Genomic DNA, 24,230 nt, shown 5'->3' on the forward strand with positions numbered 1-24,230 from the left:
CCGGGGTGGATGGAAATAAATCTGCCTCTACCGGGTCAGCTGTGACAGTCCCACGTTGTATCGAAGTCCCTGCTTTGACTCACTGAACGCTGGAGCTCGCTGCTGTGGCCGTAGCCATGGTCAGTCTGCGGTGGCTGCTGTATCTGCAGACTGTGGCTCATGGAGCTCGTTTCCTGATGGGTCTAGTGGGGGTGTGTGTGAGTGTGACCTCATGACCTTGGGAGCGGAGATCTGTGTTTAAAATGCATCCTTAGAAGAGGATGTATATTGTTTCTGCCTGCACCAAAGAGCGTTACCACCGATCCTACATTGCTGATGAACGTGACGCCTGCTATTTACCCACCTGGGCCAACCCCTTTCCACCCCACCCAGAGGTCAAGGCTGAGATGAAGGTTCTCAATTACACACACACACAGTCTCTCTCTCAGGTCTCGTCCCCCAGGGGCCCTGGCTCTGTGAGTCTCTCATCCCTGCACGTGTGGCCTTTTCAAAGCCAGCAGAGCCTTCAGGGCATCTGCTGACTCTGGCTCCTTTTCTTGTTTCTTCCCCTTTGTCACCAATTCAGCCATGCTTTAAGATGCTTCTCATCGTACCCAGCATCTTAACGTCCTCAGACTAAACGAGCTTCCCTGGCTCTGTCCTCTGCTGTATTGCCAGAAGTAGGCTGGCACTCAGGATTCAGGCTGAGCCCACGTTAGTCCCTCGTGTTCACCGGCATCGGCTTCCTTGGGCAAGGCACTTCCCACTCAGCTTCCCATCTGTGAATGGGAAAGGAATCTTACCTCGCAGGGTTGTAGGAGGATCAGCTGATACTTGGTACAGCCCCCAGAATACCGGAAGGCTCCATCAGCCTTCTCTCGTCCAGCCCGCAGGAAACTTTCTGGTGGGGCTTCTTGGGCTTTCTAGCCATGCATCTCCCTCCGCCACCTGCCATCTCCCCACCATACACACCTGTGTCTGGAAGCCTTCCCGCCTCCCCAGGATCCACGAGCTCAATTCCATGGCTCCTGAGTTTACTCTTTGTTTTTCGCCAGGACGGCTTGTGGCTGTGCGAGAAGACGTGTGAGACGGGAATGCTGTCCTCCCCACAGTACTCGCCACAGGAACTGCAGCAGCTGTGGAAACTGAAGGAACTGTGTGGGGACCCCTGTCAGTGCGAAGCCCCAGGAGGAGGAGTGTAGTCTGCTTGCTGGAGGACGTGGGGACATGAGGGAGGATGTGAGTGTAACTTTTGAGCAGAGCGCACAGGGGGCAACAGATGATGTGGGCTTTCAGGCTGGCTCTAGGTTGGCACTTTTCACCTGTCGCCAATGTCCTCTTTCCAAATGTTTGCACAGAACTTCCTTGTTAAAAATCAACTGATACTGTAGTGTAGGAAAAATTTTATTTCTATATTGGAAGACCATTTGAAAAACACCAAATTGTTATAAAACAAAAAACATTTCTAAAACCGGATGTATCATTTCTGTTTGTAATTCACTACCTGTCACTTTTGGTTAAAATTGGCCTCATTCAGAAATCTTAAGTAACCAAGTATGTGAATCCATCCTGGATCACAGAAGAGCTCTGTGAGGCAGAATTAGGATAAAAGCAACTCCCAGAATGCTGTGTTGTCACATATACCAAAGTTTGGGGTTTCTGGAAATGTCCAAATGAAGTGGGCAACTGGAAAGGAAACCCATATAATTCCCAGTTCTGGACCTTGGTGTTTTTTTTTGTTGTTGTTGTTGTTTTTCTTATGATAGTCACACAGAGAGAGAGAGAGAGAGAGAGAGAGAGAGAGAGAGAGAGAGGCAGAGACACAGGCAGAGGGAGAAGCAGGCTCCATGCACCGGGAGCCCGACGTGGGATTCAATCCCGGGTCTCCAGGATCGTGCCCTGGGCCAAAGGCAGGCGCCAAACCGCTGCGCCACCCAGGGATCCCATGGACCTTGGTTTTAAAGTTCACTTATTAAGTGAGCTAATTCCACTTTTCTTTTACCATTTAACATAAATCTTGAAGGTCACAGTCTAGTACTATTTAAAAAAAAAAAAAGTTAAAATTCTGTGGCTATAAATCAGATACCTCTCAGGGTTTTAGTGACGTAGGGAAGGATCCTGCTAAGTAATGGACACTCTGAAAGAATTTTTTTCCTTCTGTCATTGCCTAATGTTTACCTAATAGACGCGAATTCCAATCAGAGCTGGAAATCTTCTATAGAAAATATGCTCAGTTCAGGTACTACTGTAGGAAAGTACTCTAAAAACAGTGTAACAGAGGGGCAAGATCACAGCACACATGTTACACAAAGAGGTGCCTCCCTAAGTTTACTGGACATTTCCCAAAATCTGTCCAAATCATTTTGGTAACCTTTTAAACGAGTAATAGCAATAGAATTCCATTCAAACTGGTCTTATGACCAACGTAACTGTGTTCAGATTTCATTAGACTAGCTAGGTTCTATTTAATATTTTATTGAAATGTGTAGTCACGAACTATAAATATGAAATAAAATCAGAGACTCATTAGTAGGTGCAAAGCCTTTATTACTGCTGTTATATACAAGCCTAGAAATGGTCTGTTTCCAATGAAAAATATCACCTCTTCTGTACTTAGGGCAAGCTGTAAAACCTCTTTTTCTGCCAGAATTGTTCCAATAAGTCTTTTACGTCCAGTGACTCCCAGTTACCATCGCACCAATAGACAGTCTCCACTTTCCACAGAATAAAACTGTAATGACTGCTGGTCATTTTCTAGTCCGATCTCTCTGCCGGGCATCTAAAAACAGAACAAAGGGTTGCAGTGATAAAGACAGGTCCATCCTAATACCTGTGTCTCCCTCATCCCCATTTAGAAGCAATTCGTGTCCCAGGGCACCCTATCCTAACAGCGGGTCACACCAGGGGGACCTGAGCTGGACTTTGTGTTCTGCTGGGCCACTTACTTTGGGACTTTCGTAGGACAGCAGGAGTTCTGACACAGGAACTCTGAGAAGACGTGCCAGCAATCCCTTCACCTTTTGAATTGTCATGGAGGCTGTCAAAGAATAAAACACCCTCAGCTCTCTCAAATGACAGTTACCTATAAAACTAGCTCACCTGACAAGCCCCCCAGTCGCAGTGCTTCACAGTATCAGTTTACCCAGGCAGACCATTAGGGGGAGGCTCGCCTGCCCCTCGGACCGAGAGCTGGCTCCACACCCCTACCTGGCATGTGGGAAGCTGTGGGAAACAGCCAATGTTTGACCCAAGTGCCCTTTGACAATGGGTTTTCATTCCTTTGCACTGGTGTTTAATATTCCCTCCTTGATATGAATAAACCAGAAATCACATTCTCTGCACCAAGGGGTAAATATGAGTAAAATTAACTTTCTAAACTTCTGTGATCACTCACGATGGCTGAGAAAATGGGGGCTCAGGCATCCAGAGGGCACCTCTCCCCCTCCCTCTGCGCACTGAGTGTGGCCCACAGGCTCCTTGCGAGCACGCCTAGTCTGTGAAGATTATAACCCGTAACTGTGTTCCACATGTGCACGCAACTGCTTCAGGAGCAAATGCTTTGGTTTGTTCACAAAATGCTATGAACTTCTTTCCAAAGATGGGTTGTGGTAAATACTGGATATTTTGAAGGTGAGAAATAGAGTTTCTTTGAAGCTTTAGCTGGAGGTACAGCAATAGTATGGTGTTCCTACAAATCACATGTATTCAAATATTTTTCTATCAAAAATGATTTTTGTAAAAGCTGTCTGTGTTTTTATGCAACTTGTGATAATAAATGTTATCTTTATTTTAGAATAAAAACTGGCCTTGTTTATGTGTTAAATATAAACAATTGACATCATTTTAATTAACATAACTTGTTCTTTTATGTGTGACTATGTTTAGATAATCTTGTCCTATTAAAAAGATTTAGGTGGTCTGCCTTTCACTGTCCAGAGGGTGCTTAATGGTGGATTAACGCCTACAAAGCAACAGGAAAGGACGCGTTTCCCAAGTCATGTCAGAAACCAAAAGTTCGTTCATGTAACAAACAGTAAGAAATCTGCCGACTTACACTGTGTCCACAGAAAAAAAGTGGCAGTTTGCACATAACATTCTAAATGACATTACCATTTCTAATGTACAAGTAACACACGATTGTTTTAACACTCAGAAAACATACAGTTGGTCGCCCGTGTGCCTCCCTGTGACCAGCACTAGAAGTCTAGTGGGGGCGTCCACTTCTAGGCTTTTCTCCGTTTCCATAAGGACGCACAGGTTTCAGAATGTATTGATGTACTGCTGTTTCTCATACGTACAGATGGTGCCACAGCTCATGTGGCTCCTCCAGAGCCGCGTAGGCCAACAGAACCGCCTGTGGTGCGAGTCGCAGGGACTCGGGAAGGGACTAGTGTGATTTCCACTTAATGAAGGTAAACAGAAGTTACCATCTGTGGCCAGTGGCAGCCGTACTGGAGGGCGCGGCCCCAGGCTCCCTCCATTCTCGCTCCGATACCTGATCCCGCAGACACTGCAGTGCGTGGTCCTGCCAGGGTTTATTTGACCCTTTCTTTCCCCTCTAGTCAACATTTCAGTTGTGTTACATTTGCCATTACAAGTGCTACAAGGTAGAAATTTTAAAATGTGATTTACTGCACTGACAAGCAGAGGAAAGCATTTTACAAGAGTCACTGAGGGGATACAGGTTTCGTCTCCAGATCCTAGCTGCTCCACATGCAAGCTGTCCTTATCACTCTCTACCCAGGAATCAAGCTTAATCTGAACAATTCACAGTACACTCAAAAGGGAGACTGTAATTTTTGCTAAGTGCAAGGTACCTTAGATCAATCTAGTTTTGTTGACACTAAAGTATTTGTGGAACGAAACTAATTCAGTTCCAGTAAGACAGAGTTCTGAAGTCCTTTTTCCAAAGAAAACCGTTTCAGTGTGTCCGTTAAAAGACCATGTCCGAAAACTTTCTGCAGGGACTCCTGACTGGTAAGGAGTAGAGTGTATGAGAAGTCACAAATGTCCATAATACTCACCCTTCAACTCACCAGGACACATTTTTTGTCTTATGAAGGGATAGTAAGACAGACCTCAAGCCCAGTGACACCGTCTCTCTGTACCAGAGCCACAATTTGGGAACTAAACAGCAGTGGCTCAGGCAAAGCCATGACACTCCAGCGCTCATGCCTTGCCTAAAAGATATCATCATATACAAGGGCTTCCAGTTTTAACTAGACTTTTCTAGATAAGCTGATATGGTTATGGGAGACTTGAGCTTTTGGTGGGGAATGATGATGGATTATATTTTAGACCATAAATGATTAGTGAAAACCTATAAGCTCTAGAAGTTCACACTCTAGATTATTTTCCTTCCCGCCATCTCGTCTCTAGACCAGCGATTCCTAAGTGTCAGGAGGCAAAAGGCCTACTTCTCTTACCTGGCAGTTGTTTCTCTAGGACTTTCTGATCAACTTGATTAGGATATTTTATCTTCAGTGCTTGAAGGAAGAAAGGAAAAAGCCTGAGAACTACTGTAATAAGGATTTATGTTCCACACACACGTTAACCAAATGATCCAGCTAGTCAGTGCCTGGCTCGGATCCCAATAAAGGAACAGGTCTTACTGATGTTGAAGATTCCTTCTATTAATTCTCTACGGAATTAACAACAACAAAAGGGCTGGACCAACATCCTAGTGCCTTCCCACCTTCCCTTCTCCCCTCCTGCTCCTCTCCTGACAATTCAGCTGGGTGTCCTGGTGTAAAAAAAGTCACAAATTTACAAATCACAAGTCAGCTCACTTCTCACATGTTCCCCATTCATAACACACTCGAGTGAGTTGAAACCATAGGAATCACTAAAATGTTCAGTATGAGAATTAAATGATAATTCATCATTTCATTCCAAATCCAAGTACTCCACGTACTCACTTAAGAGAAAGCAACAATCCCTACAAGCTCTTCACAACCTGCTTCAGCACCTAAGGTCGCAAATGCGAATAAGTGGTCTTTGAGCGTGGGGTTCTTACTTAGAAGCTGGTTTTTGAGCACAAACGGCTGTTGTGTTTTGAGTTCCCCATCTTCAGGAGCACCGTATTCTGTGTAAGAAGACATAAACAGGGAGCGTGATAACCCCAGGGCTACCAGAAACCAGAAGGAAGAAGTCGTGCACACGAGGGTCAGCATAGCCTCCTCCCTCCCCAGGACCCACCCAGCAGCAGCTGCTATGCTAATCTGGGATCTGTTCCTTTTTATTCAGTTACTCATTTACTTATCTATTTTTAGGAGGGATGGACAACAACTGCTTCCAGACTCCTCCATCCACTGTCTCATGTTGCTGCTCCTCAAGGACCGTGTCCTGACCCCAGCTAACAACGAGGCTGTGCCTTCACATGCTTAAGACATTTATTCAGAGTTTTGCCTCTGCTAACAGTTCCCTTGCTTTTGGAGTCCTGAGGGAGAACCCCTGGAGCTATCTGAGACATGACTCACAGGACACCCTCAGGTGTCCAATGGAGGGAGTAAGGCCAGGCTGGGTGCTCCCCTGCTTGGAAAAGCAGCCTCAAAAGAAGGCTGCCGGGAAAGCAGGCCTCTCCTGCTCTGACTTTTGCTAGGCCAACCAGTGACTGCATTTCTATAAATACCCCCCAGTAGCTGTGCTTTTGTCTCCTGGTGTTCCTCACAAGGAAGCATGGAGCCACTTCTGCAGGGATGCTTAAGAACCTTCCCCTCCCGCAGCTGATTCAGAATTCACCTAAAGAGGCAGGAAATGGGACCAGCTAATAGATCTGAAAGCCATTCCCACAAGCAGCTTTTCTTCGTCAAAGATAATGTTCGTCAAAGATAAAGAAGCATATCTGTAGTGAGCTGCTTGCATTAGGAAATATATTTTTTTAAAAATCAAATAAAAGTGAAATTTGGAATAATAATGAAGTCAAAACAAAATGGAAAGTACATCAGGGACTAAGAATCAGAAATGGTAGCTTCAATGCCTGAGGGTCCAGGCCGGAGAAGGGAAGGAAGCACCTTGCAGAACAAGTGCTCCGAGCACAAGTGCTCGGAGCAGCCCGCGCGGGAGAAGTGATGCGCTCATCTGGACTTTCACGGACAGTAGGATTGCCTGGGGACTGTAAAAAACACCGGTGCCCTGGTTCTACTTAAACACGCTCTTCATTTTTAAAATCTCCTAGGTTACGCCAGGAGAACTTGAGGGCTTCCTTCCCTCCTTGTCCTACCTCCGCAAGTGGGAAGCCTGGTGAGGGCACGCACCCATGAGGAGAGCTTCCACTTCAGAGCTGCTCCCCCACCCTGAATGCCAGGAACCCACAACTTCCCAAGTTTCCTTCAACAGAGGGAGGCTGCTGACTTCTCTTCTCTAACGACAGTGGTTTGGTTCTTGCTCCCAACCTGCTGATGCAGCCCCAGGATCACACCGACAGTCCACCAGAGAACAAAAAGCCCCAAAGGAGGAGAGCAGAGGCCCCGGGGGTCCCCCCGGATCCCCAACCATGCCAGCTGGACAGTCACCGCAGGGAAGGTCACGGGCCATGCACGTACTGAGGCAGAGCAGCTGGTATCTGGGATGTGCTGCAACGAACTCCTCATTTGGTCTGTTTCTGTCTGGATCCTGGTGTCCGCCAGCCGCCTTCCATTCATTTCCAAAGGCCTTTCTGTAATCCAACTCAGCTCCGCGCCTTTCCTCCGGGAGGATCTGTGGTCGCATGAATAAAAACAGACCTGTTATTCTTCTGACACAGGTTTGTGTTTTGTACCCTGTCCTTCCGCTGCCCACCTGTGGAGAAGAATCAGCTTGAGAGGGACAATACTTGGGTTTTCCCTTTCCTTCCTAACCCTGACAGAATTCAGGAGTTTACTGGAGAAGAAAAAAGGAACTTTGGTCTTGGATTTTCTTCATGAGAGTCTATGTGTCTATGAGCCGGCATCTGACAGGTGCCCCCGCCCCCAGCGGGAAGTGGATGATTCCACGCAAGCTGCGTGGATGCCAGCAAGGCACTGCCTGGGCCGCTGGATGAGAAGAGTGGCTGAGAAGGAGAGGATATGCTCTGTGGTTTGGTCTTTTTTCTGCCTGTGGTCCCCCCCGGAGACGAAGGAGCAAGCACCCAGTACTCCTGGCCCCTCCTCAAGGGGGCAGCTGAGCGTCAGGCTTCTCCATAATGGCCTAAGTGATGTTGCCTCCCGAGGACCTGGCCCAACCATCACTGAGCAATGCGCCAGGATAATATTTTACCATTTGGAGGAAAACTATACCAATACCCTTCACAATATTCCAGGTTTTTACGGTTTTTTGCCCATTTCCTACATTCCGACTCTTTACATTTTAGGGGGACAATCTGTTTCCTCATCTGAAAAACACCTGGTCACGATACCAGCACTCACCTCACATTTGTTCAGAGTCTTCAGTTGCCCAATTTTGGCAATGATGAACTGATGCGTGGTCTGTGCTGCTTTGCCCTCTTGCATCAGGGGGTTTCGTGTGCAGGACAGAGCATGCAGACTCTGCAGCTTATCCAGCTCATTGATAAATGACCACTGAAACCCAACAAAAGATGACACGTGAAAAGAAACATGTTTCAGGCTAATTTCTTAGATTATTTGAACTGGCAAGAGAAAAGCAAAAGCCCCTAGTTTCAGTCCAAGGCACGGGATCGTCCTCCTGTGCCGAGCACCCACCAGGAGGAACACGTACTCTCACTCTAGAGCTCTGCCATGTAAAATGACAGTGTGCTTATGGGCCAATTGAACTAATTTCTTTCCTAATATTTTTGGGGTTTCACCTGGAGGAAGCATTTCTCTTTCAATGTGAAATATTTTTTACTACATCAAAATAAAACACTTCTGCATAGCAAAGGAAACCGCGAGCAAAACTAGAAGGCAACCTACAGAATGGGAGGGAATATTTGAAAATGACACACCAGAGAAAGGGCTACTATCCAAAATATATAAAGAACTTATAAAACTCAACACCCAAAAAACAAATAACTTGATTAAAAATGGGCAGAAGATACGAACAGACGTTTTTCCAAAGAAGACATCTGCCAACAGACACATGAAAAGATGTGCAACTTCATTCATCATCAGGAAAATTAAATCAAAATCACTATGGCATATCACCTCACACCTGTCAGAATGGTTAAAATTAACAACACAAGAAACAACAGGTGCCACAGAGGATGTGGAGAAAAAGGAACCCTGTGCAACTGTTGGTGGGGATGCAAAACTGGTGCAGCCACTGTGGAAGACAGTAGGGAGATACCTCAAAAAGTTAAAAATAGAGCTACTCTACGATCCAGCAATTGCATTACTGTGTATTTACCGAAGAAACAGAAAACACAAACTTTGGGATACATGCACCCCTATGTTTATAGCAGCTTATTTACAATAGCCAAACCATGGAAGCAGCCCAAGTGTCCACTAATTAACGAATGAAGACGTGCTTTGTGTGTGTGTGTGTGTGTGTGTGTGTGTGTAATGGAATATGAATCAGCCATAAAAAAGAATGAAATCTTGCCACTTGTGACAACATGGATGGAGCTAGAGAGTGTTATGCTAAGCAGTTAGTCAGAGAAGGACAAATACTATATGATCTCATTCATGTGGAATTTAAAAAGCAAAATAAACTAACAAAAGAAAACAAGAGAAACAAACTGAAAAAATAGACTCTTAACTCCAGAGAACAAACAGCAACTCACTAGAAGGGAGATGGGCTAGGGGATGGGGGAAATAGAAGATGGACATTGAGGGTACATTTATCTTGATGAGCCCTGAGTAACGTATGGAATTGCTCAATCACTATATTATATACCTGAAACTAACAAAACACTGCACATTAACTATAGAGGAGTTAAAATTAACTTAAGAATATTTTAAAAATAAATATTTTTTAATAGAAGGAACCTATGAATTTCATCATGAGAGTGGAAAATAGTGACCATGCCATATGCACATTCTGAAGATGTTCTTACTTGTGATATCTGATTGTCATTTACTATGAGGTACTGCAAAGAAGGAAACATTAATGTTTTCTGCCCTAAAAAAAAAGGAGAATAAAATTATACAGCAGAAGTGGAAGAGACAGCTCAAGTATGAGGGGCTGGGCAGGAGAGTGGAGTTAATGATCTCATATACCAGCTACAGCATCCGGAAAATGTATAGAAGAAATTCCAACATCAGAAAGGATGAGTTGTTCTAATCTGAAATTTAAAACGTTAAATTTGATTACAAAGCACATTATAAAATGCTACGGGCTATCAACCAGACTACATTTGTAATTTTTTTCCCCACACCCTAGGCTTTCAGGCCATGTGAAATGCTTAGAAACCATACAGTCAGGGCACCTGGGTGGCTCAGTAGATTGAGCGTCTGCTTTCAACTCAGGTCATGATACCAGGGTCTTGGGGTTAAGTCCCACTTTGGGCTCCCTGCTCAACAGGGAGCCTGCTCCTCCCTCTCCCTCTATTCCTGCTCATGCTGTCTCTCTCTAATAAATAAAATCTTAGAGAAAAGAAAGAAAGAAAGAAAGAAAGAAAGAAAGAAAGAAAGAAAGAAAGAAAGAAAGAAAGAGAAGAAAGAAACCACGAAGTCCAGTTTAGAGCACTCAGAGTGGCCTCATGTTCTGAGGATGCTACAGTTGCCTACCCACTCCTGGGGCCTGCTGCTGTGCTGTGTGCTTATGGGTCTCAAAGAGAAAAAGACATGGTCTAATTTCCCAAAGTTTAATGAATGAAGTTTTTTGACATTAGCACCAAGGCCCAAATCCTTCATTGCTCAGTTACCTAGTACAGATGTAGACTACAGTGTATGTGCTTCACAAGGACATTCTCCACCTAAATTCAAATAAAGTCTCCCAACAGGAATTACAGTTTGTGAGTTCCATCACCAGCATCACGTTTCCACTGAGACAGTGTATATAACATATGATCCACTCACTAAAAATTTCCTAAGCACTATTGTAACTGGTATTTTAGGAGCAAATTACCTGGGCAGATATGCTATTAGAAACAGCTGATTTTCATCAATTGACTGATTAGAGGAAAGGTCTAATAATTTGAGTGTCTGCAGAACATCAGCCGGCCTGTATGGAAAATAGAAGCGTTTCACCATGAATTTAATCTCTTGTTTTCAAAAGATATAACCTTAAAATATCTGCATTTAGTGTAGTGGAGAGGTTAGGGGCGGGAGGCAGGTGGAGAGCACCACATGAGGGAAACATGAGGGGCCCTGGTGGTGATGGAAATATTCTGCAGCTGGACTGGACCAACATCAGGATCCTGGTTGTGATATCACACTGCAGCTCTGCAAGATGTTCCCAAGGGGGAAATCTGGATGATGGGTACAGAGGATTATTTCTAATAATTGCATGTGAATCTTAAATTATCTCAAAATAAAAAGTATAATTTAAAAACACCTACAGAGGGGGATCCCTGGGTGGCTTAGTGATTTAGCGCCTGCCTTTGGCCCAGGATGCGATCCTGGAGTCCCGGGATCGAGTCCCATGTCGGGCTCCCTGCATGGAGCCTGCTTCTCCCTCTGCCTGTGTCTCTGCCTCTCTCTCTCTCTATGTCTATCATGAATAAATAAATAAAATATTAAAAAAAAAAAACACCTACAGGGTGTCCTGGGTGTGGCTCAGTCTATTGAGCGTCCAACCCTTGGTTTTGGCTCAGGACATGATCTTAGGGTCATGAGATCAAGCCCTACGTCAAGCTCCATGCTCAGTGCAGAGTCTTCTCATCCCTCTGTTCCTCCCCCTGCTCACTTGTTCTCCCTCTCTCTCCCTTTCTCTAATAAATAAATAAAATCATTAAAAATAAATAAAAATAAAAACACCTCCATCTGCCTGTATAATAAATCATTCTGTATAATAAAATGAATCTGTTCATTGAGAATTTGTGTAAATTTGCCCATGTTTAATTTCACATAATAATTTAGTAACAATCAACCAAAGAGAAAGACAACATATATAATTTACTTAAAGAGAACAAGCTTTTATATATACTTTGGTACATCAACCTGAAGTAGAATAATGCTACTGAAGAATAATGCTAACTAAAATGCATTATTTGATCTTTATAAAGGATTTCCCACATAACGTCCATTTTGAAACAAATTAAATATATTTCTGTCAAACTAATAAAATTCTTGTCTTCAAATATAGTTAAGCCAAGGCTTTCACTGTGATGGGCCTTTCCTTAATTAGATGCAATAATCAGTTGACATCCTACTTTGTGAAGAATAAGCCTGTTTCTAATTCTTATTTACAAATCCTTTAAAAAAATTAGTGTGAGGCATAATTGAGACCATTTATTTATTCAGCCTAGACAGTGATACGTGCACGTAAGTAAACCCTCGTTACCTTTCTGAAATGAAAAGGTCGTTAGAGGCGAGGTACAACTCCTCAAGAACTGGCCATCCAGAGGCACACCGGAGCACCTAGGAGGGAAACAATTCAGGCTGAAGCAGCCTCTCTTGGCTGTTTCTTCCCGCGTGTTTATTACTATAACCTCTACATTAACTCAGTGCAGTTACTGTTTTAGAAATAAAATGCCCGGTGGACGTTTCAGCATGGACTCTAGTGCAGGCTAGGAGTGCCAGTGGACAGGTGACAAAATTAAAATGTCAAGAGCTGTGTTTCAGTGACACGGGAGCGAATGCAGCCGGCATTCCGGGAGCCGGGAATACGTCCTCCGGGAGCTCTTGAACTCTACCAGACACCCGCACAGTGGACTTGCAGACGTGCACTTCGCCCACTCTTATTATTTGACACAGTTTGCTTCACCAAAGTTAAGAAATCAATGTCAAACACCATTCCTCAGTTCTCAATACCAACCTGAGTTTGTAAAGAAGACCATAATAGACAGTGTTTCCCAAATATTTCGACATTCTCTCACTTGAACTTCACCACCATCTCTAGCACCTGAATTTTCTACATGCCCTTCCTGTTCACATGCTAGGTCTAAACCCCCTGCAAAAGGAGGGAGCGTCAGCTAAAGGCAATGGGCGCCACAGTGGCATTTCACAGACAAGTAACTTTGCTGGGGGTGTACTTGGTTCGAAGTTAGAATATTCTGGGCAGTTGAGGTCAGTTCACCTCTGATATAAAAAAGTAGTGGCAGACATAAGTTCCAAACGCTGCCGGGCAAAGGACTCATTGGTCCACTTTCTGAACCCAGCTGTTTACAATGAACAGTGGATTCCAGGAGCCAAATCTCAAATGAGAAAAGGAGACGAGAACCCTGTGGCAGCCCTGCCTCTGCCCTGGAGTACTTGGGGAAACTGGTTGAGCTCCATCAACAGCTAACTCGAGGGCTTTTGAAGTTCAGCATATGTTAACCACTATGGAGTGCCACTGTCCAGAAAGACACCAGAACAAACCAGAAGGACCTGAGAGAGAGAGAATATGGATCCCAAGATACAAAATTCTACTTCACTAGAAAGATTCTGTAACTTTCTGTGAGGTGGTTTAAAGAGTCCTCTTATTTCGATAATAGGATGATGAAATGAAGCCACCATTGTGTTTTCATTCCCTATTAAGCCAAGATTTTGAAATTTCCTATTTCTAGGTAATAAACTTTGCAAAGAAACAGGATTACCTCCACCCACGTTATTCCTGTCCGGTTAAGGGCTAAAATCTTCAGTGCAGGAAATGCCCGGGTCAGAGTCAGCGAAGCCAAAGGAAAGCTGAGTTTATTCTCACTGTGTAGAGAAAAAAGTCACGATGTGCAGACTGCCTGCTCCCCAGGGGGCCCGAGTGAAAGTCATCAAAAGCAACAATTTGGGGATTTAATATGAGCCTTAAAGTGAAATTGATTAAAAACCAAGGGAGTCCAGGGGCACCTGGGGAACTCAGCGGTTGGGTTGAGCATCTGCCTTGGGCTCAGGTCATGATCCCATGGTCCCAGGGATCGAGTCTCACATCAGGCTCCCTGCATGAGCCTGCTTCTCCCTCTGCCTATGTCTCTGCCTCTCTCTCTGTCTCTCATGAATAAATAAAATCTTAAGAAGAAGAAGAAATGAAGCTTAAATTCCACTAAGCTGTGTCCCCCTCATTGCCACAGAAATGCTGAGAGGGAATGAGGAGAGGTCAGAGGTTTTAATACCAGGTGACAGAATGGATGCCTAAGAGTTCATACCTGAGGTTAAGAACTTCCAGGTGTTTGAGCTGATCAGCAATATCTAGGACTTCATCCCACGAGGACAACAGGTTTCGTGACAAATCTACCTTTCTGATATCTCAAAGTACATGTTAAGGAAGAGTAATACAGAAAGATTCACACAGAACAGTAGGCACCCCTTAATTCTAGAGCACCAATCTTTAGCCTCTCACTTTACACCCTCTATTCTGCTTGAGATTTTTTTCATGAGCACACACTACTTTTACCTTTTTAAGTCACCCAAGTCTTCATTTAGAAATGAAAATGTTCATTTTCAGGGCACCTGGGTGGCTCAGTTGGTTAAGTGTCTGCCTTTGGCTCAGGTCATGATCTCGGGGTCCTGGGATTGAGCCCTGCTCAGCGGGGAATCGCTTCTCCCTCTGCCCTGCTCATGTTCTCTCTTGCTCACTCTCTAATACTGAAAGAAAGAAAGAAAGAAGAAAGAAAGAAAGAAAGAAAGAAAGAAAGAAAGAAAGAAAGAAAGAAAGAAAGAAAGAAAGAAAAGCAAAAAGAAAATGTTCATTGTCCTATACTGCGAACTTGAGACAAGTATCTACAATAGTAAATAAGAACCAAATGTCCTAACAAATGCTCAACCATTCTAACAATATCCCACAAAAAGAGAGAAAAGGAATGACAGAGTTTGGTTGATAAATCCTAAAGTGCACCCACGGGTCTCGTCCTGGGCACAGTTTCTGGCTGCTGCCTCAAGGCTACGCACTACCTTCTGTGGTGCAATATTCTGCTCTGCATTGTGGGAACCCCCAAGTCATCAGTGGCATCTCCCAAGACAGACAACAAGGGGTGACCGGGGACAAAGGTTCTAAAGTGCTAAGAATGATTCCAGGATTTAGAGAAGGATTAACCAGCCAGAGAGAAAGAAAACGGCACCTGAGCTGAATGCTTCAGGGGGAATGCAGTGCCATCAAGAGGGAGCACAGCATCAAGAAGCCCCGGGTATGGGGATCCCTGGGTGGCTCAGCGATCTGGCGCCTGCCTTTGGTCCAGGACTGAGGGGGTCAACATCCCAGACACTCTGCTGAGGAGCTCTGCTCTAATTTCTATCACCACAAAGGATGCGCTACAGGGAAAGCGAGAAATAGCTGGCTAAAGATTGCTGCTCATCTGCCATCTCTTCCCCCAGAGAACATGGGTTATAAACGATCTGTGGCATAATAAATTATTACATAGAGGTTAGGCCAACTTAAAGAATTATGAGAAAACCTTTTAAAGTTCAAGAAAGTCCATTTCATTTGCCAGTGGGATTTTGTTTTTTCAAACTCCTCTGCAATATTTTTAGTTGTGGGCATAAAAGCAATATAGGGCAAAAACAAAAACCACTCTTAGGAGAAGGCAGAGAAAAGAGATTATAATCTTTGGGAAAGCCTGCTTTGGGGTGTGGTGACAAAACCGCAGGCGGCCGCATGACATGAGAGAGGATTCTGCGCACCCACAAGAAGGCAGTCCAGGAGGGCAGGGGCCCTGGGCCTCAGTCAGGGCCTCTGGCTCCTCCTCTGCTCTCCCTGCCCCTACTGGACGGTCTTCACACCAGATGGCTACCAAGCCCTGGGCAGGGGGCAAAAGGCAGACACCAGCCAAGCCTGTCCTCGCATAAGGAGCCCCGTCCAGGGCAGCCCTGGTGGCTCAGCAGTTTAACACCGCCTTCAGCCCAGGGCGTGATCCTGGAGACCCATCGGGCTCCCTGCATGGAACCTGCTTCTCCCTCTGCCTGTGTCTCTGCTTCATTCTCTCTCTTTCTCTGGCTCTCATGAGTAAATAAATAAAATCTTAAAAAAAAAAAAAAAAAAAAGGAGCCCCGGCCAGACACTTCTGCTTTCCATTTCCTTTGCTTGGGGTGAGCCCCACTGTCTCCCCTGAAGGCCGAGGGGTCTGGGAAAGTAAATAATTTACCTGGGCAGCAACTGGCCCAGGTGAGACAAGATGCCCTTAGGAAGAAAGTCAGGAAAAAAAAAAAAAAAAAAAAGGAAGAAAGTCAGGGAGAACAGACACTGGTGGGCTCCTGGCCGTGTCCGGCACAAGTGTCAGGTGCAAAGTCAGATTTGCAGTGAAAGGATACTAGGACATGCTTTGGCAATTGCTCCTTTGTCGCCAGCACAATTCACTGCACAGTTCCTCAGAGAAATATCTTGCAACTTGCTGAGCTGACTGCATGAAAAACAGAGTTCACACATATGCATAAACATGTAAACGTCCACTGGCCCTTTTAAACGTTAAAAAGCACTTCATATGAGAAGTTACCAAAAATAACAAATACCAGTACCCAGCAGCCAATTTAAGCAATGCAGCTTTACTAAAAAGAAGAAAGAGAAAGTAAGCGTTATACACACTACCAATAGCACTGAAGCTCTTCAGGTTCCATCCAGGACAGAATGCTTCTCCTCTGCTCCCCGTAGATAACCGGTATCAGGTACTGGGTTTTTGTTTACACCTAAGCATTTCACAGTTTTATAACACACTTCCACATCCCTAAACAATAATAGCATTTCATCCATAATGAAACTTGATATAAAGGGTATCCTACTGCATATATCCTCCTCCAAGCTACTTTCCCCTCAACAGTGTATCGCTCAGCAGTGAAACTTAGCTACATCAACCCACATACTCTAGAGCATTCATTTTCACATCTTAGAGACCACAATTAATTTATTTACTACACTGTTGACATTTAGATTATTCCAACAGGGCTGAAGTAAACATATCATATACTTCTCATATTTACATGTGAAGGTCCCTCTAGGGTTACATCCTGGACAGTGTGCGTATCTTCAGCTTTACTAGATAATCTCAGAAACCACTTTAAGTGTGGAGGATCTGCATTTTCTACTCATTGAAAGAAGCTATGTGGTATCTAGACTATGGGATCTAAGAGCCCTATCACCTGGGTTCAAATCCCAATTCCACCGCTTCTTTGAGCTTTAGGTGAATCAGATTCCACAGCTTTAAAATGCTATATGGTTTAGGGTCGCCTGGGTGGCTTAGCCAGTTAAGCATCTGCCTTAGGCTCAGGTGATGATCCCAGGGTCCTGCGATCCAGTCCCACATCAGGCTCCCTGCCCAGTGAGGAGTCTGCTTCTCCCTCTGCCCCTGTTTGTGCTTTCTCTCTCACTCTCTCTCACATAAATAAATAAAATATTTTTTAAAAAAATAAATAAAACGCTATGGTTTGCACACATGTTCATGGCAGCATTACCACTGTAGCCAAAGGGTGAAAACAACCCAAATGTCCATCAATACATGAATGGATAAACAAAGTGTGATATACCCATACAACGGAATATTACTCAGCCTTGAAAAGGAAGGAAATTCTGACATAAGGGTAAACTTGAGGACATTAGGCCAAGCAAAAGAAGCCAATCATAAAAGGACAATACCGGGGCACCTGGGTGGCTCAGTGTTGAGCATCTGCCTTTAGCTCAGGTCATGATCCTGGGGTCCTGGGATTGAATCCCACATCGGCCTCCTTGTTCAGTAGGCAGTCTGCTTCTCTCTCTGCCCTTACCTGCTGCTCTACCTGCTTGTGCTCTCTCTCTAATAAATAAATAAAACCTTAAAAAAATCTTGATTTATTCTAAGTTTTTCTCCTTCACATATTTTTTATTGAAAAAAAAATCACATAAAGTATATGCTTTAGCCTCCCTTATACGTGAATACACAGCTCAGCGATTTTAAATAAATATGCACAGGTAACCAACCCAGATCAAGAACACCATTCTCGGAACTTGGGAAGTCCTCTCTGTGTCCCTGACAGTTGCTTCCTCCCCGCGAAACTGTCTATCATGACTTCTAACATTAGTGAGCAGTTGTGCCTGATTCTGACCTTCACACAGACGGAGTCAGACAAGCTGTGCTTCCCTGTGGGACTATTTCTGCAGGACACTGTGTTAATGAGCTCTTGCCCATACTGTTGCATCAAGCAGTAGTTTGCTCACGTTCACTGCTGAACATTCCTCCACTGAATGAATACAACACACTTTATTCGTCCATTTTATGATTATAGATATTTGGATTGTACCTCTGAATTTTTGATGTTCTTGCTGATGCTGGTCACCTCCGCTAAAGAACAGAGGTATCAAGAAATGAATTTACTCTTCAACACTGTCCCCAGGGGCACTTTAATGGTTGTATTGTGTTAAATCTTAACAGGAACAGCAAAATAAGAGAGCACATCAATAGACTTTGAACAAAACTACAGTTAATTATTTGACTTAAGAGACATTTAGAGAAAGGAAAAGATTGCAGTCCTACACCAAGAGTACAAATGTACTCTCCAGGGTGGCCACCCAGGGCACTACTAAGCCACCATCTGGGTCAGGGTCAAACACCACAGCACTGACCACCGATGAATCTGCATAACCTGGAAGGTTCTTGGGTTATTGTGGGAACATCAGCTTCTACTCACTGTGATTCAGACAGTGCATCGGAGAGAGCGGAAGGCCTCTTTTCATAGAACCACAGTGTACAGAGTTTCAGAGAACAGAATGTTTGCCCTCAGCAGTTTTACAATGCATTATGCAGTGCCCCTCAAACTACTACATAATAATTTGGGGTACTTCTTAAAAGCAAGAGTCCATGACATTCTGATTAATGGCTAGGAAGGGACCCAAGATTCTGCAATCTCACAAGCATCCTACGTGAGAAGGGTGTGCACCCAGAGATGGAAAATGACTCAGTTCTAGGTGGGACCAGCATGCCACATGGCAGGTAACAACTCAGAGCTCTGTTTCTGTTTCTTATTTGTCACCCAGCTAGAAATGTCACCATGAAACAGAAAAGGACCAAAGTGTCAACCTTAGTTACTTATTCCACAAGACAGCTGGTATAAATATTAATAATGAGCAAACTAATGTTTTAATCCCAATATAGAAAAGCCCAACAATCCTATGCTAAATTAAGAACATTTATTTCCCCAAAGACTCAATCCTCAGGTTCCTCTGATTTCAATCTGCGGTTTGTGCAGGAAGGACAGACCAAGTTGGAAGCAAAGTTCTGGGTGTCAATATACAATCCAGTGAACTTCAATTCTGAACAGTGATGAAAGTCATCTCTGCCATTATCAATCCTACATACCTTTGCTGTTTTATAATAGAGTCAAAACCAATTGTTTCCACGGGTTTATTTCCAATTATAATAATTTGCCCTTTCCCATCTTCCTCAGGCGCATCTTCTAACACATAGCGATTCTTAACTGCAGTGAGAAAGTCCACTCCAAAATTTACTTTGTTTGGACGAATAAAGGATCCTCCTGTTGGGTGCCTGTGAAAAAAGAGAAATGGAACAAATAAAATATCATCAATGAGGACATTTACAGATGACATGTGTGAGGGGCACCTGGGTGGCTTAGTTCAGCGTCTGGTTCAATTTTGGCTCAGGTCATGGTCTCAGAATCATGAGATCAAGCCCTGTTTCAGAGAACCTGCTTGAGGATTCTCTCTCCCCCTCTTCCTCTGCCCCTCCCTCTGCTCGCATAGTCTCTCTAAAATACATAAGTCTTAAAAAAATTTTTTTAAATAACTCATTTGAAAATCCTTTATAAATTGTCAGTCTGCCACAAACGTAAAACATCTACATTTATAAATGTGTTCATAAATATAGTATATAAATATAAATACAAATAAAAGCAATTCCACAGTTTTTTAAAAAAGATTTTATTTATTTATTCATGACAGACACAGAGAGAGAGAGAGGCAGAGACACAGGCAGAGGGAGAAGCAGGCTCCATGCAGGGAGCCTGACATGGGACTCAATCCCAGGTCTCTGGGATCACACCCTGGGCCAAACGTGGCGCTAAACCACTGGGCCACCAGGGCTGCCCAATTCCACAGTATTTTTAAAAAGATTTTATTTATTGGTGAGAAACACAGAGAGAGGTAGAGATATAGGCAGAGGGAGAAGCAGGCACCCTGTGGGGAGCTGGATGCAGGACTCAATCCCAGGACCCTGGGATCATGCCTTGAGCCAAAGGTAGACACTCAACCACTGAGCCACCTATGTGCCCTATACAATTATTTTTATTTTTATTTATTTTTTTTTTTACACAATTATTTTTAAAGATTTTATTTGTAATTAATCTCTACACCCAATGTGGGGCTTGAACCTACAACCCTGAGCTCAGGAGTTGCACACTCTATTGACTGAGCCAGCCAGGCAACCCAGGAATTATACAATTAAAAAAATAAAAAAAAAGAAAATGTCACCCACCAGAATGGCCATAAATGCAATGTTCTGAAGGTCTGTAAAATATTCTCTATGCTGAAAAATTAACATCAGCATAAAAGGGAAAAGTAACATACAAATGTATAATCGATATGACTGATTAAAAAGCGTTGTGAGCTTATGCAAGCATAGTAAGCTCCAACAGATAAACAGGCAAGAAATATGAAACAGACCATTCACATAATAGGAAAAAGAGGTATTAATTCCACAGGTGAAAGTTTTACCTTGCTTATGATTAAGAAATGCAAATTCACATCACAAAACCAGTTTCAAAAAAACTGGCCAAAAATAAAGAAAAATCCTAACACCTCAGAGACTGCAAGGCTGGGTTCAGTTCTGATTGTAAGATCATACTCCTGGGAACCTGTGAGCAGGCAATAACTTAAAAATACAAACAAAATTGCATTTCCAAAGATTCTGTATAACAGCATTTATTTATAACTGCGGAACTCTGGAAAACGTCAGAAAGCCCAGCTGGATAGGAATTGTTAAGTAAACCAGACAGATGTAGTCATTAAAAATTCTAGCTGTAACACTGAATAAAATTACTCACAAAATAATGTTGAGATTTCTAAAAACCAAACCAAACTGTACATGAAATGACTATAGATGAATCACAGCTACAAACAGAGATGGAATAAGGACACAGATGAAAACATTTGTGGGTAACAGGCTTACATACAAAATCTTTCCAATAACAAACTTGAACTAAATATATTGTCAAAGATTAAATATGGGGCTAAAAACAGAGAATGTGGGAAGAATGCTACATGAAATAGGATATTTCACCACAATTTCTATCCAGGTTTTAGAGCAATTTTTAGATTTAACATTAAGACTAATCATATTACTGGATGTAATTACCACTCCATCAGGCTTTTCAAGAGATTCAATATGGGTCTCAGGACCTCTTAAATTTCAGCTTTCAGCATGACATCATGGCAATGAGATCTTATTTTCTGAATGATCTAAATATCCACTATAAAATAGTTGTAAATGTTAATACTATCATTTGATCACTTGAGAGAATGATGATATACATAAATTGCCAAAAATTGTATTATAAACACTATTTCAGCTTATAACCTTTGATTCTTTTTTTTTTAAATTTTTTATTTATTTATGATAGTCACACAGAGAGAGAGAGAGGCAGAGACACAGGCAGAGGGAGAAGCAGGCTCCATGCACCGGGAGCCCGACGTGGGATTCGATCCCGGGTCTCCAGGATTGCGCCCTGGGCCAAAGGCAGGCGCTAAACCACTGCACCACCCCAGGGATCCCATAACCTTTGATTCTTAAAGAAATCAAAGCTTCCTAGAAATCACCATAATTAAAAAGGATGAAAACTCGTATGGATAAATTTCATCCATATAAACATACACTTTTTAAAGATTTTATTTACTTATTTGACAGAGAGCACAAGCAGGAGGAGCAGCAAAGGGAGACGCAGACTCCCCGCTGAGCAGGGATCGATCCCAGGACATGGGGCTCTATTCCAGGACCCTGAGATCATGACCTGAGCTGAGGCAGTTGCTTAACCGCCTGAGCTACCCAGGTGCCCCTAAACATACACTTTTTAAAAATGGGTCCACAGAGATGACCAGAGTGTGAAAGGGGTCTGTGATCCCTAAAAGTTAGAAGTGATGCCACGGATAAGAAATGGCCCAGAGGTCATGAGAACCCCAGAATGTGGGGTCCTGGAAGCCAATGAAGAAAGTGGACAACCATGTCCAGCACTACAAAAGGATGCAAGGTGATGGCTAAGGCTGGCCACCAAATCTAGTGACCAGTAAGTAACCCTGGTAGGAGCAGTGGGGCAGTAGCTGGGTGGGGGAGTTCCAAACAGTAAGGAGCCAGGGAGCCCTGGCTGCTTTCGCCCCAAAGGGAAGAAGAGCATTAGGGTGGCAGCTATAGGGACACAGGGGATCAGAAGAAGGAATGTCTTATGATGGGGGGGGGGCGTGTATCAGATCTATATGCTGCTGAAAATAATCCAGCGATGAGGAGAGAACTGATGATGCAGGAAATTAAATTCTCTGCTGCAGTAAAATCAAGTTCTGAGTCTGTACAGTATGTTGTAATATCAGAAGATCACTGACTACCAGAAGCTTCCTAGAAAATGTTACATTTTGGCCCCTGGGGAAGTTCATGTTGTTAATAAAACCCACAGTTCTGGGGATGCCTGGGTGGCTCAGTCCTTAAGCATCTAAGTTCAGCTCAGGTCATGACTTCAGGGTCATGGAATGGAGCCCCACACTGGGTGGGCTCCCTGCTCAGTGGGGAATTTGCTTTCCCTCTCCCCTTTGCTCCTCCTCCCTCTCTGCCCCGCCTCCCCTGCTCACACATTTTACTCCCTCTCAAATAAATAAAATCTGTAAAGCAAAACAAAACAAAACAACACAGTTCTAAGAAGCACAGTTATGCTACTCAGCTAAAGTAATGAAATATAGCTAGCATCATTTTTTAAGAATTCGAAGGGATCTACTTCAGAGATTATCTAGGCTAGGACTTCATAACCTAAAAAACAGAACGTCATCTGAAAATCTTATTGGATCCCAGGAATCTGCTTGTTTAGAACAATGCTCCAGGGCATTCTGACTTCACTGGGCCTCATATCTAACCCTGTTTCAGTTGGGGGTCCTGGAGTCCACTGTTAGAAGTATCACAGCCACGACCAAGAACTCAGGATTTCTGACTACTTGTTCTTTCCTACATTTCTGTCTGGCCTTACAGATACAAATCAATGCTTTATTTTGGTAAATTAAACACATTCCCTAAATTTAATTCCTAATCAACATATACCTTTTTTTAAAGTTTTTTTTTTTTTTTTAAAGTAATCTCTACACCCAATGTGGGGCTCAAACTTATGACCCAAGGTCAAGAGTCACATACTCTTCCAGCTGAGTCGGCCAGGTGTCCTGACAGATAAATTCCTAAGATGGAAGGCAGGAGCAGGACAAGGTCGGTGCAGCTCAGGAGTCTGAGTAGAACAAATCTGGGATCCTTCTGGGCCCCACAAAACTTACTGGCTATACGACCTCAGGCAGCCAATCTTACCTTCTCAGCCTGAGTCTCCTCATCTATAAAGCCCCACCAAATGAGGTTATTTATAGGATTATATAAGCCATAATATATAAGCCATCACTATATTGCCTAGCATAGCCTTTCTCTACAGACACGCAGATCAATACAGCAGTCCTTTCTATTCTATACAGCATTATATCTAATATGCTGTTAAGCATAAACCCACATATTCTGATATACTGGGATATCCCAAAGCTACAATCTCTAAACTCAAGCAGTGGCCGCCAAACTTGTTCAGTTAGGCTCCTAAGGTATATATAATGTCAATGACATCGTGACATAAAAATTTCTCCATAGAGCTATATACAGTTTTGCCAGGAAAAAATACAGTTAATGGGGCTCCTAGGTAACTCAGTTGGTTAAGTACCTGCCTTTGGCTCAAGTCATGATTTCAAGGTCCTAGGATCGAGCCCCACGTCTGGCTCCCTGCATCTCCCTCTCCCCCTGCTTGTGCTCTCTCTTCCCCTGCTAAATAAAATCTTTTTTTAAAAGGGGAAAAATACAGTTATTAACGTACGCAAGATAAAATTCGCATGCAAATTCAGACATAAAGTTATTCTCTATTGCCACCTAAACATCCTCCAAAGTATAGTGGCTTAAAATGATCTGCTCTTTCTTAAGATTCTGTGGGTTAGCTTTGCTTCAACTGAGTTGTTCTTGTTTCTCATGGTGTCATGTAGAGTGATCCAGGTGACTATAGTCAGCTGGGAGTTGGCTGAGGTTCGAACAATCCGAGATGGCTCCACTTGAATTATTGGCACTTGGGCTAGGGTGG

General features: G+C 43.5%; 2 protein-coding genes across 5 annotated transcripts in view; one reads left to right on the top strand and one right to left on the bottom strand.

Annotated features, from left to right (window-relative positions):
• B3GALNT2 (beta-1,3-N-acetylgalactosaminyltransferase 2) overlaps nucleotides 1-3,808 on the top strand; it is a 56,878-nt gene extending 53,070 nt beyond the window's left edge. For both annotated transcript variants that reach the window (XM_038533858.1, XM_038533859.1), the window contains one exon: nucleotides 1,035-3,808. In XM_038533858.1, coding sequence (XP_038389786.1) covers nucleotides 1,035-1,181 — 147 coding nt within the window. In that variant the 3' untranslated portion in view covers nucleotides 1,182-3,808. The remainder of the gene's footprint in view (nucleotides 1-1,034) is intronic.
• TBCE (tubulin folding cofactor E) overlaps nucleotides 2,506-24,230 on the bottom strand; it is a 78,719-nt gene continuing 56,994 nt past the window's right edge. For all 3 annotated transcript variants that reach the window (XM_038533856.1, XM_038533857.1, XM_038533855.1), the window contains 14 exons: nucleotides 19,226-19,411; nucleotides 16,215-16,303; nucleotides 14,117-14,216; nucleotides 13,577-13,679; nucleotides 12,340-12,416; nucleotides 10,963-11,058; nucleotides 10,113-10,177; nucleotides 9,950-10,014; nucleotides 8,364-8,516; nucleotides 7,524-7,677; nucleotides 5,996-6,064; nucleotides 5,406-5,465; nucleotides 2,925-3,016; nucleotides 2,506-2,758 (listed from right to left, as the gene is read on the bottom strand). In XM_038533856.1, coding sequence (XP_038389784.1) covers nucleotides 2,666-2,758; nucleotides 2,925-3,016; nucleotides 5,406-5,465; nucleotides 5,996-6,064; nucleotides 7,524-7,677; nucleotides 8,364-8,516; nucleotides 9,950-10,014; nucleotides 10,113-10,177; nucleotides 10,963-11,058; nucleotides 12,340-12,416; nucleotides 13,577-13,679; nucleotides 14,117-14,216; nucleotides 16,215-16,303; nucleotides 19,226-19,411 — 1,402 coding nt within the window. In that variant the 3' untranslated portion in view covers nucleotides 2,506-2,665. The remainder of the gene's footprint in view (nucleotides 2,759-2,924; nucleotides 3,017-5,405; nucleotides 5,466-5,995; nucleotides 6,065-7,523; nucleotides 7,678-8,363; nucleotides 8,517-9,949; nucleotides 10,015-10,112; nucleotides 10,178-10,962; nucleotides 11,059-12,339; nucleotides 12,417-13,576; nucleotides 13,680-14,116; nucleotides 14,217-16,214; nucleotides 16,304-19,225; nucleotides 19,412-24,230) is intronic.

The sequence above is a fragment of the Canis lupus genome, chromosome 4 (assembly GCF_011100685.1).
Source record: "Canis lupus familiaris isolate Mischka breed German Shepherd chromosome 4, alternate assembly UU_Cfam_GSD_1.0, whole genome shotgun sequence".
Lineage (NCBI taxonomy): Eukaryota > Metazoa > Chordata > Mammalia > Carnivora > Canidae > Canis > Canis lupus.